Source organism: Salmo salar, chromosome ssa02, assembly GCF_905237065.1.
Source record: "Salmo salar chromosome ssa02, Ssal_v3.1, whole genome shotgun sequence".
Lineage (NCBI taxonomy): Eukaryota > Metazoa > Chordata > Actinopteri > Salmoniformes > Salmonidae > Salmo > Salmo salar.
In genome coordinates, this window is record NC_059443.1 from 83,240,811 (window position 1) to 83,258,151 (window position 17,341).

At 43.4% G+C, this 17,341-nt stretch overlaps 1 protein-coding gene across 1 annotated transcript; it reads left to right on the forward strand.

Moving 5' to 3' along the window:
- Nucleotides 1–2,373: 2,373 nt before the first annotated feature.
- Nucleotides 2,374–16,599, forward strand: LOC106594023 (zinc finger protein 883-like). The gene is made up of 2 exons (XM_014185398.2): nucleotides 2,374–3,029; nucleotides 13,060–16,599. Exons 1-2 carry the CDS (start codon nucleotides 2,675–2,677, stop codon nucleotides 14,403–14,405), a joined length of 1,701 nt encoding a protein of 566 aa, XP_014040873.1. The 5' UTR covers nucleotides 2,374–2,674; the 3' UTR covers nucleotides 14,406–16,599.
- The last annotated feature ends 742 nt before the right edge of the window (nucleotides 16,600–17,341 follow it).

Sequence of the window (17,341 nt, forward strand, 5' to 3'; positions counted from 1 at the left end):
GTCCAGGACCAGTCCTGAATGCAGGAGTAGCACTACTTTTGTGAGAGAAAAATGTTTTCCTGCACTGCAGACGGCTATATCAGTCCACTAATACAGGTGTCGTAAAGGCCCAGTGCACTAATACAGGTGTCGTAAAGGCCCAGTGCACTAATACAGGTGTCGTAAAGGCCCAGTGCGCTAATACAGGTGCCGTAAAGGCCCAGTGCACTAATACAGGTGTCGTAAAGGCCCAGTGCACTAATACAGGTGTCGTAAAGGCCCAGTGCACTAATACAGGTGTCGTAAAGGCCCAGTGCGCTAATACAGGTGCCGTAAAGGCCCAGTGCGCTAATACAGGTGTCGTAAAGGCCCAGTACACTAATACAGGTGTCGTAAAGGCCCAGTGCACTAATACAGGTGTCGTAAAGGCCCAGTGCACTAATACAGGTGTCGTAAAGGCCCAGTGCACTAATACAGGTGTCGTAAAGGCCCAGTGCACTAATACAGGTGTCGTAAAGGCCCAGTGCGCTAATACAGGTGTCGTAAAGGCCCAGTGCGCTAATACAGGTGTCGTAAAGGCCCAGTGCACTAATACAGGTGTCGTAAAGGCCCAGTGCACTAATACAGGTGTCGTAAAGGCCCAGTGCACTAATACAGGTGTCGTAAAGGCCCAGTGCACTACTTTTGTGATTATGTTTATTTAAATGTTTTCTTAATATTTTTTTATTTTTCAGGTGATGCTGCAACACCCTCAGCACCCAAACTTCCCACGGCTATGAGAGGGAACTCAGATTTCTCTGCAATGTAGGTAAACTAATGACAACACCATCTATATTGCTCCGTTACACTAATATCTCCCAGTGCCTCAAACCGAGGAGAAAATAAAAGTTGATCAACTCAAACAAACCGGCCATAATGTCAACCTGTGCATGAGATGAAGCCAAGCCTGCCAAGTAGCCTACACTAACGTTTCTGCATAATGAAGGCTCTTTCTCATAATAAAGTGCAACTGGATGGGCCTCCTGAGTGGCGCAGCGGTCTAAGGCACTGATCAGTGCTAGAGGCATCACGGGTTTGATCCCGGGCTGTGTCGCAGCCGCCGATACCGGGAGACCCATGAGGTGGTGCACAATTGGCCCAGCATCGTCAGGGTTAGGGGAAGATTTGGCCCGGCTGGGATGTCCTTGTCCCATCACGCTCTAGCGACTCCTTGTGGCGGCCGGGCGTATGCACGCTGGCTTCATTTGCCAGCTGTACTGCGTTTCCTCCGACACATTGGTGTGGTTGGCTTCCAAGTTAAATGATTAGTGTGTCAAGAAGCAGTGCGGCTTGGCGGGTCGTGTTTTGGAGGACGCATGGCTTTCGACCTTCGCTTCTCTCTCTGCACAGGAGTTGCAGCGATGGGACAAGACTGTAACTACCATTTCGAAATAAAAAATAAAAAAGGATAATAAAAAAAAACTGGAACTGAATTATTTTTTGTTATAAGATGATCTTTCTCGTAATAACAACATTTACATTTACATTTACATTTAAGTCATTTAGCAGACGCTCTTATCCAGAGCGACTACAAATTGGTGGATTCACCTTATGATATCCAGTGGAACAACCACTTTACAATAGTGCATCTAAATATTTTAGATTACTTTATCCTATCCTAGGTATTCCTTAAAGAGGTGGGGTTTCAGGTGTCTACGGAAGGTGGTGATTGACTCCGCTGTCCTGGTGTCGTGAAGGAGCTCGTTCCACCATTGGGGTGCCAGAGCAGCGAACAGTTTTGACTGGGCTGAGCGGGAACTGTGCTTCCTCAGAGGTAGGGAGGCGAGCAGGCCAGAGGTGGATGAATGCAGTGCCCTTGTTTGGGTGTAGGGCCTGATCAGAGCCTGAAAGTACGGAGGTGCCGTTCCCCTCACAGCTCCGTAGGCAAGCACCATGGTCTTGTAGCGGATGCGAGCTTCAACTGGAAGCCAGTGGAGTGTGCGGAGGAGCGGGGTGACGTGAGAGAACTTGGGAAGGTTGAACACCAGACGGGCTGCGGCGTTCTGGATGAGTTGTAGGGGTTTAATGGCACAGGCAGGGAGCCTGTGATCTTTCTCGTAATAATGACATATTTCTTGTTATAACATGATCTTTCTCGTAATAACGACATATTTCTTGTTGTAACATGATCTTTCTCATAATAACGAGATCATGGATTATTTCATTATAACAAGTTATTGAACTATTTCCTAATAATGTGATCTTATCTCGTCATTATATATTTTTTTATTGTAGTGGCGGCATACGCCAACGTACTTCTCTTTGTATGTTGCAATATAATAATACTATTTAATAAAAATAAACATTTGTAATTCTCTGAACTGCTTTATCCACTCCAGTCAGCAGATGGCGTTGTGTGTATTTCAGGTGAAGCTACCAGCATGACGTCTAATCTAGTGGACGGGACGATTCTTCAACAACAACAACAGCTGGTCATCCACCTCCGTAGCTTGTTAGCTAACAGCCGAAACACTACAATTATTTAGCCACTGTCGGTGTATATTAGCCAATGTGTTTGAAACACAAGTCTGTCGAATAGCTGGTTGCCGCATTTAATTTTATTTTACGTTGCTAGTAGTTAGCTAGCTGACTGGTTAAATCAGAAGTAGCACTCGGCTAATCATTAATGCTAACCAGCTAACTAACATCCCCGACCATGAGTTCACTAAACTACTCCCTCCCTGCTAAAGAAGAGGAGGTCTGCTGGACAGAGAAAGAATCTCTCGCGAAAGAAGAGAAGGAAGAAGAAGCTGTCACAGTTAAACAAGAAGTAGAGGATGAGGCTGTTACAGTGAAAGAAGAAGAGAAAGACGTTACAGTGAAAGAAGAAGAATCGTTCAGGTTGAAGGAGGAGAAAGAGCAGGATGCAGTGTTTGGAGTGAAAGAGGAGGAGGGGGAGTTGACGGTCACAGTGGAAGAAGTGTTTGGAGTGAAGGAAGAAGGGGAGATTACTGTCACATTGGATGAGGAAGAGGGAGAATTAGAGAAGACTAGAAATCTGATTAACACCAGTGAGTACCATCTTAAAAACAGGGCCACAAATTCTGCAGTTGTTGAACTAATGTCTGGTTTTTAAAAGAGCATTCGACACTTGACTATGTTGTTCTGTATTGTAGGAACTGTTTAAAGGTACAAAGAATGGTGGTCAACCAACCAAACGTTAATGGATTAAAAGGCTTCCCATTATATTACCTATTCATACACAATTCATTAAATCCATATCAACAATCCTTCCCCATTCCTGTAAAAAATGTGTCTAGACAGGACAACCCCATAGATCTAGTCAAGTATATGGTTTCCAATAGAGGGCATTTGTATAAACCTTGCTACAGTGACTAATGAAAGTCTGCATTTTGCTGCCCTAAAATTAAAACGAAAAAAGAGATTACATTTGATATTTGTCCCTACTTACCTACACAATCGGCTCCACATTTTCAAAGTGAAAGAAACATTATATATATAACATTTAATTACAAATTCACCCCAGAGTGAATACTTACAGCTGTGGAATCATTATGAAGACAATTCTACCAACTTTCATAACTCTTAGGTTAATAAACTGTTACAGTGCATTCAGGAAGTACTCTTAGGTTAATAAACTGTTACAGTGCATTCAGGAAGTACTCTTAGGTCAATATACTGTTACAGTGCATTCGGGAAGTACTCTTAGGTCAATATACTGTTACAGTGCATTCGGGAAGTATTCTTAGGTCAATATACTGTTACAGTGCATTCGGGAAGTATTCAGACCCCTTGACTATTTGTACATTTTGTTACATTACAGCCATATTCTAAAATGAATTAAATAAATACAGATTGTCATCAATCTACACGCAATACCCCATAATGACTAAACGAAAACAGGTTTTTAGAAATGTTTGCAAATGTATTAAAAATAAAAAAACACATACCTTATTTATATAAGTATTCAGACCCTTTGCTGTGAGACTCAATTGAGCTCAGGTGCATCCTGTTTCCATTGATCATCCTTGAGATGTTTCTACAACTTGATTGGAGTCCACCTGTGGTAAATTCAATTGAATGGACATGATTTGGAAAGGAACACACCTGTCTACATAAGGTCCCATAGTTGACAGTGCATGTCAGAGTAAAAAAACCAAGCCATGAGGTCGAAGGAATTGTCCATAGAGCTCAGAGACAGGATTGTGTCGAGGCACAGATCTGGAAAAGGGTACCAAAAAATGTCTGCACCCCAAGAACACAGTGGTCTCCATCATTCTTAAATGGAAGAAGTTTGGAACCACCAAGACTCTTCCTAGAGCTGGCTTCCCGGCCAAACTGTGAATCAGGGGAGAAGGGCCTTGGTCAGGGAGGTGACCAAGAACCCGACGTTCACTCTGACAGAGACCCAGAGTTCCTCTTTGGAGATGGGAGAACCTTCCAGAAGGACAATCATCTCTGCAACACTCCACCAATAAGGCCTTTATGGTAGAGTGGCCAGACGGAAGCCACTCTTTAGTTAAAGTGGCACATGACAGCCCGCTTGGAGTTTGCCAAAAGGCACTGAATGATTCTCAGACCATGAGAATCAAGATTCTCTGGTCTGATGAAACCAAGATTGAACTCTTTGGCCTGAATGCCAAGTGTCACGTCTGGAGGAAACCTGGCACCATCCCTACGGTGAAGCGTCATGCAGTGACGCTCCCCATCCAACCTGACAGAGCTTGAGAGGATCTGCAGAGAAGAATGGGAGAAACACCCCAAATACATGTGTGCCAAGCTTGTAGGGTCATTTCCAAGAAGACCAGAGGCTGTAATCGCTGCCAAAGGTGCTTCAACAAAGTACTGTAAAGGGTCTGAATACTCATGTAAATGTGATATTTCAGTTTCTTTGTGCAAAAATGTCTAAAAACCTGTTTTTGCTTTGTCATTATTGGGTATTGTGATGTCATTATGGGATATTGTGATGTCATTATGGGATATTGTGATGTCATTACGGGGTATTGTGTGTAGATTGATGAGGGGAAAAAAACAACAATTTAATCAATTTTAGAATAAAGCTGTAACGTAACAAAAAAGTGAAGGGGTCTGAATACTTTCCGAATGCATTGTGTGTCCGCACTATATCCTCTGCTGGAAAGATGAAATAAAACTAATTTAGGGGAGACCGGGGGCAATTATAAAACTTTGAATTTCTCCAAACAGAAACAAGACAGACTGATGAAACTCATCCAGTACATGTCCATTTAGATTCACTCCCTGCTTGAAAGTTTTAAAATGTTTGTTTTTTAGAGGTGAAAGTCATTTTTCCCCCCGCCGGCTTTATTTTCCTTATACAGTCCTGAACATTAATGTCCAAGAATTCAAACTAGCATGATTGACATGTTCCGCTATTGTTGTCTCTTGCTAGGCACACGAGGTGTTGTCATGACAGCCGGGTTGGTTAACACCTTGTTACAATTGCCCCCAACGCAGTGTTAACATTGCCCTAAGCCAAGCAGCCAAATGATGAAAACAACTAGTGATTTAACTTTAGGATAGTATAAATTATACATGAATGATCATATACTCACTTTAACCAGCCTTGGGGTCCTGAAGAAGCCAAACAAGTTCTAAAGAGATATGGGCACCATGATGGCCATCAGACAGATGTTTTGAGAGGAACTGAATGGCAATGCAAAAACAGGGCTGTTACTGCAAATATTGGTTACGTACATAAAAATACTTATATTTCTAGCAAAATCATTACATACGTCTATGATCATTCATAAACATGAATTGTTTTGAAGTTAAGTAAATTTATTTAGTACAATTTTTCGGTGTTACATTTGACCCCCAGCGACTGTTACAATTGGCCCTGGCACGGGGGGCAAATGTAAAGTCCAGACTTCTCGGATTAAAGTCAATATTGTGATCTGACCATTTTATGCACAGACCTATAAATGGTATGAATGATTATGAGACAGATGTGCGTTTGTTATATAAAACAATGAATTTGCCTAGTTCAAGTGTTTCTGAGAAATTGAGTAAAACACCCCAAAAAAGTACAATTGCCCGTGATCTCCCCTACTCATTAAAATGTTTTTAATGAAAACATGTAGTTAATCTTTTTAAAATGTTTTCTAAATGCAATAAGGCACTCAAACCTGTTGTCACGATTGTCAAAATGAGTAGACCAAGGCGCAGCGTGCGTAGAGTTCCACAACAGTTTTAATAAATGAAACTCTCCAAAACAAATACAGAAGCAAACGAAACGTGAAGTAATGTTGTGCTCACAGGCACAACACAAAAACAAGACCCCACAACTAAAGGTGGAAAAAAAGGGCTGCCTAAGTATGATTCCTAATCAGAGACAACGATAGACAGCTGCCTCTGATTAGGAACCATACTCGGCTCAACACAAAGAAATATAAACCATAGAATGCCCACCCCACACCCTGACCTCTCAACCTAGAGAAATAAACCTTCTCTCTCAGGTCAGGGCGTGACAGTACCCCCCCCCTCCCCCCCTCCAAGGTGCGTACTCCCGGCCGCAAACCTGAACCTATAGGGGAGGGTCCGGGTGGGCATCTATACTTGGCGGCGGCTCTGGTTCCGGGCGTAGCCCCCACACCGCCCGCTGATCCCCCCGCTTCTGTGTCGCCGGAGGAACTAGACTGTGGATCATCGCCAGAGGCTCTGAACTGCCGACCGCCGCTGAAGACTCCGGGCTGCGGGCCGCCTCTGAAGACTCCGGGCTGCGGGCCGCCGCTGAAGACTCCGGGCTGCGGGCCGCCGCTGAAGACTCCGGGCCGTCTCAGGAGGCTCCGGACCGGGGAGCGTCGCTGGAGGCTCCGGACCGGGGAGCGTCGCTGGAGGCTCCGGACCGGGGAGCGTCGCTGGAGGCTCCGGACCGGGGAGCGTCGCTGGAGGCTCCGGACCGGGGAGCGTCGCTGGAGGCTCCGGACCGGGGAGCGTCGCTGAAGGCTCCGGACCATGGATCGTCGCTACAGGTTCTGCGCCATGGATCATCGCTGGAGGCTTTGTGCCATGGATCATCGCTGGAGGCTCCGGGCCATGGATTATCACTGAAGGCTTCGTGCCATGGATTATCCCTACAGGCTCAAGCCATGGATAATCACTGGATGCTTCATGCCATGGATCATCCCTACAGGCTCCGGGCCATGGATCATCACTGGAGGCTTCGTGCCATGGATCATCACTGGAGGCTTCGGACCACAGATCATCACTGGAGGCTTCCTACGTGGAGCTGGAACCGGTCTCACCGGACTGGGGAGACGCACAGGAGACTGGGTGGGCAAAGCAGGCACAGGGTAAACTGGGCCGTGGAGGCGCATTGGAGGTCTGGAGCTTAGGGCTGGCAAACCCCGTCCTGGCTGGATGGTTATTTTAGCCCAGCAAGGGTGGAGCGCTGGCACTGGACGAACTGGGCTGTGCTGGTAAACGGGGGGTACCGTGCGTAGAGCTGGCGCAGGATAACCTGGGCCGAAGAGACGCACTGGAGACCAGGAATGCTGAGCCGGCACACCTCTTCCTGGCTGACGGCCAACTCTAGCACGGCAACGGTGAGGAGCTTGCACCGAGCGCACCGGACTGTGAGTGCACACCGGCGACACAGTGCGCATCACCGCATAACACGGTGCTTGCTCGGTCACTCGCTCCCCACGGCAAGCACGGGGAGCTGGCTCAGGTCTCAACCCCGACTTAGCCAATCTCCCCGTGTGCCCCCCAAAAATGTTTTTGGGGCGCTGCCTCTCGGGCTTCCGTTGTTGGGCTAGCTCCTCATAGCATCGCCGTTCCGCTTGCGCCGTCTCCACCTGCTTCCATGGCAGGGTCTTGTCCCCTGCCATTACCTCCTCCCAGGTCCAGGACGTCCTCCACTCTCTCTTCTCCCTAGCCCAGGATCCCTGCTCCTCCTGGGCACGCTGCTTGGTCCTTTGGTGGTGGGATCTTCTGTCACGATCGTCAAAATGAGTAGACCAAGGCGCAGCGTGCGTAGAGTTCCACGTTTTAATAAATGAAACTCTCCAAAACAAATACAGAAGCAAACGAAACGTGAAGTAATGGTGTGCTCACAGGCACAACACAAAAACAAGACCCCACAACTAAAGGTGGAAAAAAAGGGCTGCCTAAGTATGATTCCTAATCAGAGACAACGATAGACAGCTGCCTCTGATTAGGAACCATACTCGGCTCAACACAAAGAAATATAAACCATAGAATGCCCACCCCACACTAACAGCCCTTGTGTTATTCAGGATAATTCACAAATTCACCTGCCTTATTGTGTAAATTAAATAACCTGAGGCATAGATAGATGACACAACGCCACAGATGTCATAGATAGATGACACAACACAACGCCACAGATGATGTCATAGATAGATGACACAACGCCACAGATGATGTCATAGATAGATGACACAACACAACGCCACAGATGATTTTTTATATATAAAGATATACACTGCTCAAAAAAATAAAGGGAACACTAAAATAACACATCCTAGATCTGAATGAATGAAATAATCTTATTAAATACTTGTATATTTACATAGTTGAATGTGTTGACAACAAAATTACACAAAAATAATCAATGGAAATCCAATTTATCAACCCATGGAGGTCTGGATTTGGAGTTACACTCAAAATGAAAGTGGAAAACCACACTACAGGCTGATCCAACTTTGATGTAATGTCCTTAAAACAAGTCAAAATGAGGCTCAGTATTGTGTGTGGCCTCCACATGCCTGTATGACCTCCCTTCAATGTCTGGGCATGCTCCTGATGAGGTGGCGGATGGTCTCCTGAGGGATCTCCTCCCAGACCTGGACTAAAGCATCCGCCAACTCCTGGACAGTCTGTGGTGCAACGTGGCGTTGGTGGATGGAGCGAGACATGATGTCCCAGATGTGCTCAATTGGATTCAGGTCTGGGGAACGGGCGGGCCAGTCCATAGCATCAATGCCTTCCTCTTGCAGGAACTGCTGACACACTCCAGCCACATGAGGTCTAGCATTGTCTTGCATTAGGAGGAACCCAGGGCCAACCGCACCAGCATATGGTCTCACAAAGGGTCTGAGGATCTCATCTCGGTACCTAATGGCAGTCAGGCTACCTCTGGCGAGCACATGGAGGGCTGTGCGGCCCCCCAAAGAAATGCCACCTCACACCATGACTGACCCACCGCCAAACCGGTCATGCTGGAGGATGTTGCAGGCAGCAGAACGTTCTCCACGGCGTCTCCAGACTGTCACGTCTGTCACATGTGCTCAGTGTGAACCTGCTTTCATCTGTGAAGAGCACAGGGCGGCAGTGGCGAATTTGCCAATCTTGGTGTTCTCTGGCAAATGCCAAACATCCTGCACGGTGTTGGGCTGTAAGCACAGCCCCCACCTGTGGACGTCGGGCCCTCATACCACCCTCATGGAGTCTGTTTCTGACCGTTTGAGCACACATGCACATTTGTGGCCTGGAGGAGGTCATTTTGCAGGGCTCTGGCAGTACTCCTCCTTGCACAAAGGCGGAGGTAGCGGTCCTGCTGCTGGGTTGTTGCCCTCCTACGGCCTCCTCCACGTCTCCTGATGTACTGGCCTGTCTCCTGGTAGCGCCTCCATGTTCTGGACACTACGCTGACAGACACAGCAAACCTTCTTGCCACAGCTCGCATTGATGTGCCATCCTGGATGAGCTGCACTACCTGAGCCACTTGTGTGGGTTGTAGACTCCGTCTCATGCTACCACTAAAGTGAAAGCACCGCCAGCATTCAAAAGTGACCAAAACATCAGCCAGGAAGCATTGGAACTGAGAAGTGGTCTGTGGTTACCACCTGCAGAACCACTCCTTTATTGGGGGTGTCTTGCTAATTGCCTATAATTTCCACCTGTTGTCTATTCCATTTGCACAACAGCATGTGAAATTTATTGTCAATCAGTGTTGCTTCCTAAGTGGACAGTTTGATTTCACAGAAGTGTGATTGACTTGGAGTTACATTGTGTTGTTTAAGTGTTCCCTTTATTTTTTTGAGCAGTATATATATATATATATTTTTTTTTACATTTAATCCAGATCAAAATTATTCTTCCTTGTCTTGGTTCTGTCCTCTTTATAACCTAAACATCTAAGGACTTAAAGACACCATTGAGATTTTAAAAACAAATGATGTAGAGCTTCAAATCACATTTAAAAAATCTATATTTATTTTGCTCTCTAGTGGGATGTTGAGTATAGACTCATTGAGGGGTTGATGATTAGTTGACAAGTAGAATCAGGTGTCCCGGGCCACAACAAAATGTGTGCTGTTGGGGGTACTGGAGGACTGGAGTTGGGAACCACTGTCATAGAGGATGATGTCATGTTCCTGAGAAGGATGATTAGCAGTCCAATCAGCAGTCTACTTGCATGAATATTTTTTATGACCATTATACGCCCACACCATTCCAACACAGAAAAGCTGCTTTTTTTAACAACAATTTTGTTGGAAGGAAAACTATTTAACTCCTATTGTACTTATACAGTGAGCACCATAATTCATTGGACAGTGACCATTTATTTGTTATTTTGGTTCTGTACTCTAGCACTTTGAGTTTGAAAGGATACAATGACAATGAGGGTGAAGTGCAGACTGTCAGCTTTAATTTGAGGGTGTTTTCATACATATCGGATGAACCGTTTAGAAATTATAGAAGCTTTTGTACATAGCCCCCCCCATTTTCGGGCATCAAAAAACATTGAACAGTTTAACATAATGTAGAATGAAGTAATCATTGTTAATATTTGGTCGCATATCCTTTGCATGCAATGACTGCTTGAAGTCTGCGATGCATCGACATCACCAGACGCTGGGTATCTTCCCTGGTGATGCTCTGCCAGGCCTGTACTGCAGCCATCTTCAGTTCCTGCTTGTTTCGGGGACTTATTGCCTTCAGTCTCCTCTTCAGCATGTTAAATGCATGTTCAATTGGATTCAGATCCGGTGATTTGACTCGGCCAGTCAAGGATTTTCCACTTTTTGGCCATCAAAAACCCCTTCGTTGCTCTAGCAGTATGTTTAGGGTCATTGTCTTGTTGCATAATGAAGTTCCGTCCAATGAGTTTGGAGGCATTTGGTTTTATCTGAGCAGATAAAATATTTCTCTAGACTTCAGAATTCATTGTTCTACTTCCGTCTGCAATCACATCATCGATGAAGACAAGTGAGCCTGTTCCACTGTCAGCCATACAGGCCCAAGCCATAACACCCCCTCCACCATGTTTCACGGATGACGTGGTATGCTTTGGATCATGGGCATGTCTTTTTTTTTCTCCACGCTTTCCTCTTTCCATCACTCTTGTACATGTTAATCTTTGTCTCATCTGTCCACAATACTTTTTTCCCCAGAACTCTTGGGGCTCTTTTAGGTGCTTTTTAGCAAACTGTAATCTCGCCTTTCTGTTCTTCAGGCTTATCAGTGGTTTGCATCTTGTAGTGTACCCTCTGTAGTCCTGCTGGTGTAGTCTTCTACGTATGGTAGACTTTGACACATCTACACCTGCATCCAGGAGAGTGTTTTTGATCTGTTGGGCTGTTGTCAGGGATTTTCTTCACCATAGAGAGTATTCTCCGGTCATCCACTACAGTGGTCTTCCTCAGTCTACCGGGTCTTTTGACATAATTGAGTTCACCGGTTGTTTTTTGTCTTGTTAATGATGAACCAAACTGTTGACTTGGGCGTGCCCAGTGTTTTTGCAATGTTCCTGATTGATTGATTGATTGATTTTCATTTCTGAGCCTTATGACGGCCAGCTTCATTTGCATCGACACTGCTGTCTTCCTCATGTTGTCACACCCCAACAACAACCTCCAAAGGCAATAGCAAAGTCTAGAATCAATACTATTCATCAACACCTCTCCTGCATTCACTAACGACACAAATGAATACACCTGCCTAACGACACACATCTGTGAAGCAAATTCAACAAATACTTGTAGTACCTTAAAATGGGGGGAACATGTACAAAAGGTGCTGTCATTTCTAAACGGTTCATCCGATATGTATGAAAACACCCTCAAATTAAAGCTGACAGTCTGCACTTCACCCTTGTTGTCATTGTATCCTTTCAAACTCAAAGTGCTAGAGTACAGAACCAAAATAACAAAAAAATGGTCACTGTCCAATGAATTATTGTGCTCACTGTATATAGGTCATATTTTGTAGAAATCTGGAAACAGTGGACAGTTACTTTAAATAAGATAAGCTAACATTGCTAATAATAAAGTTACCTATCTTATCAAGCTAGCTAAAATCATATTAGTTGAAGAATTGGTCCGACTTAAAAAGCACTTGAACCAGTTTCCCACTTCCAAGGAGTACATGAATGCCCCGTAGTTCCACCATGTCATAGAAACAAACACAGGTGCTGATTGTAAAAATATTTGATAAATGCAACGTATTTTTGTGTGAATATAATTAAAATGTGGAACGGCACTAGTTCATGTTCATTATATACATCTACATGATGTATTGTTACACCATGTAGGAGCAGTATAGACCTAGTCTGTTCATTATATACATCTACATGATGTATTGTTACACCATGTAGGAGCAGTATAGACCTAGTCTGTTCATTATATACACCTACATGATGTATTGTTACATCATGTAGGAGCAGTATAGACCTAGTCTGTTCATTATATACACCTACATGATGTATTGTTACACCATGTAGGAGCAGTATAGACCTAGTCTGTTCATTATATACATCTACATGATGTATTGTTACACCATGTAGGAGCAGTATAGACCTAGTCTGTTCATTATATACATCTACATGATGTATTGTTACACCGTGTAGGAGCAGTATAGACCTAGTCCGTTTTATTTTTTCTGTAGTGAGGCAGCTTGATGTACAGTACACCCCCTAGACAGGACACTAGCTTTTCTCCTGTTTCTGTAGTGAGGCAGCTTGATGTACCAGTACACCCCCTAAACAGGACACTAGTCCAGGGCCTTATTTCCAATCTATCTCCTAAATGCTGAGTGCCAAACACAGATACATTAGTGTTAAACTAAATAGTCTTCTATTTTTGTCTTTGGCAGGAGAGAGACCAGACTCTCACTCTGACAGCAGCAAGACTCCTTCAGGCAAACCAGAGCCAGAGCTGTCCAAACCAGCGAGACAACACCACTGCTCTCAGTGTGGAAAGAAATATACCAGGTTATGGAACCTGAAAAGGCATGAGAGAACACACACAGGAGAAAATCCTTTCCAATGCTGCCAGTGTGGAATGTGTTTTACCCGGTTAGGGTACCTTAAAGACCATAAGAGAACACACACAGGAGAGAAGCCTTACCACTGCTCTCAGTGTGGGAAGAGTTGCTCCCAGTTAGGGAATTTGAGAACGCATGAGAGAATACACATAGGAGAGAAGCTTAACCAATGCACTAAATGTAGAAAGAGATTTTCCTCTTCCGAATACCTGAAAATACATAAGAGAATACACTCAGGCGAGACACCTTATCACTGTTCTCAGTGTGCAAAGAGTTTTACCCGATTAGGGTCCCTGAAACGACATGAGAGAACACACACAGGGAAAAAGTCTTTCCACTGCTCCATGTGTGGAAAGTGTTTTACTGAGTTAGGCAACCTGAAAAAACATGAGAGGACACACTCAGGAGAAATGTCTAGTTTTTCCTCATTGGATTATCTGAAAAAACATAAAATAATTCACTCTGGAGTACCACCTTACCAGTGCTCAGACTGTGGGAAGAGATTTAGCCGATTAAACCACCTGAGACGGCATGAGAGAACACACTCAGGAGAGAAGCCCTACCAATGCTCCCAGTGTGGAAAGAGTTTTACCCAAGCTGCACACTTAAAATACCATAAAAGAACACACACAGGAGAAAAACCTTACCATTGCTCCCAGTGTGGAAAGAATTTCACCATGTCATGTAACCTGAAAAAACATGAGAGAATACACTCAGGAGACAAGCCCTATCAATGCGCCCAGTGTGGAAAAATGTTTACCCAGCTAGGGGACATGAAAAAACATAAGAGAATACACACGGGAGAAAAACCCTACCACTGCTCCCACTGTGGGAAAAGATTTACCTCATCAGGGGACCTGAAAAAGCATAAGAGGACACACACAGGAGAAAAACCTTATCATTGCTCCCAGTGTGGAAAGAGTTTCTCAGAGTCAAGTAACATGAAACAACACGAGAGAATACACTCAGGAGAGAAGCCCTACCACTGTTCCCACTGTGAAAAGAGTTTTACCTCATCAGGGACCCTGAAATATCATGAGCTAACACACTCTGTAATTAAGCGTTTCCAGGGTTCCCATAGTGAAAGGAGTTTTAAGAAGTTAGGGAAACTGAAGCAGCATGAGAAAATACACACTAGGGAGAAGCCTTTTGGAACTGCTCCCACTGTGGAATGATATGTGCCTGGTTAAGGCAACTGAAATTGCATGAAAGAATCCACACCAGAGAGAAACCTTACCAATGCTTTCAGTGTGGAAAGATATTTACCCAGTTAGGGAAAGACCATGAGGTAACACACAAGGGACATTTCTTACCACTGCTCATATTGTGTAAACAAATTCTTCACATCACATGGACTCAAAGTGCATCAGGGAGCACACATACGGCTCCCACACTCTGCTCACAACATTGACACAGATACAATGGCACTGCCTGTACACTGACAGACGCCATAATGAGACTGATACAATGTTGCGATCTCTATGCGACAACGAGACAGAGAATGAGGAAGTGGATAGAATCTCCTTATGATTATCAGTAAAATGAACAACTTCTAAAATATTGATGACTATAAAAGACCACCAAGCTTTACAGTAGTTAGAAGGGAGACATTTTGGGTCTTAGAAGAACTCTCTGCTTCTAAGAGGAGCTGGCTACTGTACCGGAAGACATTTTTTATATTTTTGGCAGAGACATAAAAATGCTTACCGTGAGTTTATGTGACTCTAGGTAAGTAGAAAAATAACAAATCTCAATCTCGCAGTATCCCTTTTTAAGCCATGTCAGTGACTGGAATAATATTCACCATTCTTTCTGCCATGAGTCATTTATAAGCAGTGGTGTACAGTACTTAAGTAAAAATACTTGAAGTACTACTTAAGTTGTATTTGGGGGGGATCTGTACTTTTACTTCACTACATTCCTAAAGAAAATAATGTACTTTTTACTCCATACATGTTCCCTGACACCCGAAAGTACTCGTAACATTTTGAATGCTTAGCAGGACAGGAAAATATTGTAATTCACACACTTATCAAGAGAACATCCCTGGTCATCTCTACCACCTCTGATCTGGTGGACTCACTAAACACATGCTTCGTTTGTAAATGCTGTCTGAGTGTAAATTTAAGAAACAATAAAACCGTGCCGTCTGGTTTGCTTAATATAAGGAATTTGAAATGATTTATACTTTAACTTTTGATACTTAAGAATATTTTAGCAATTACATTTACTGTTGACACTTAAGTATATTTTAAAACCAAATACTTTTACTCAAGTAGAATTTTACTGGGTGACTTTTGCTTGAGTCATTTTCTATTAAAGTATCTTTACTTTTACTCTAGTATAACAATTGGGTACTTTTTCCACCACTGTTTCATAATTCATATTATTTTTATAAACAATATCATGATACCAGCACACAGTTAAATACTAATTTGCCATCGATGAACAAACAAAAACCTACTCAATTTTTCAGGATCCAATCTGTCTTTTATTCTCTCCCTATTTTCTTCTCCATGTTTAGCTTTGAAACCTATAATTGTTCAAAATGAAATAAGTTCAATGTGTCAAATAATTCTCCAAAGTCATAATGACACAGCCAGATATTTAAATGTGAGTTGTGTCTGAAGATGACTCGGGCTTAGCTGTACAACGCTACAAATAATACATACATATACATACTGTACCACAGCCATCGACAAACAGAACGGACATTCCCATCTGAAACAGTACTGTACCACAGCCATCAACAAACAGAACGGACATTTCCATCTGTAACAGGACTCTACCACAGCCATCGACAAACAGAACGGACATTCCCATCTGAAACAGTACTGTACCACAGCCATCAACAAACAGAACGGACATTTCCATCTGTAACAGGACTCTACCACAGCCATCGGAAAAACAGAACGGACATTCCCATCTGTAACAGTACTGTACCACAGCCATCGGAAAAACAGAACGGACATTCCCATCTGAAACAGTACTGTACCACAGCCATCGACAAACAGAACGGACATTCCCATCTGAAACAGTACTGTACCACAGCCATCGGAAAAACAGAACGGACATTCCCATCTGAAACAGCCATCGACAAACAGAACGGACATTCCCATCTGAAAGTGTTGTTTTGGGTGAACAGCAACTAGCCTCTTTTCACAGGCGATGTACATTGCCTTCAGAAAGTATTCACACCACTTGACTTTTTCCACATTTTGTTGTGTTACAGCCTGAATTTAAAATGGTTTAAATGTACTTTTTTTGTGTGTGTCTCTGGCACACAATATCACATAATGTCAAAGTGGAATAATGTTGTTTTTTTTTTTTTTTACAAATTGATTTAAAAATTAAAAGTTAAAGTCTTGACTCAAGTATTCAATCCCTTTATTATGGCAAGCCTAAATAAGTTCAGGAGTAGAAATGTGCCACAGCCATTGACAAGTCACATAAGTTGCATGGACTCTGTGTGCAATAATAGTGTTTATCATGATTTTTGAATGACTGCCTCATCTCTGTACCCCACACATACAATTATCTGTAAGGTCCCTCAGTCGAACAGTGAATTTCAAACAGATTCAACCACAAAGATCTGGGAGGTTTTCCAATGCATCGCAAAGAAGGGTAGATGGGTAAAAATAAAAAAGCAGACATTTAATATCCCTTTGAGCATAGTGAAGTTAATTACACTTTGGATGGTGTATCAATACACCCAGTCACTACAAAAATACAGGTATGCTTCCTAATTCGGTTGCCGGGGAGGAAGGAAACCACTCAGGGATTTCACCATGAGGCCAATTTTATTTTATGTATTTTATTTCACCTTTATTTAAACAGGTAGGCCAGTTGAAAACAAGCTCTCATTTACATGATGGGTTGCCAATGCAGTGGCAACCCATCATTCAGGGCAGGTGGGGCTTGCCTTTAAATAACAAAAAAGTTGGGGGGGCATGCCTGTTTTGCATGTTATTTTTGCATTAATACGTGTCACATATCAGTTTGCAAACAATGTAAAAAAAATAAAAATAATAATAAATTAAATAAATAAAAAAAAAATTAAAAAAAAAAAAATATATATATATATATACAGTTGTCATGACGTTGGCCTGTG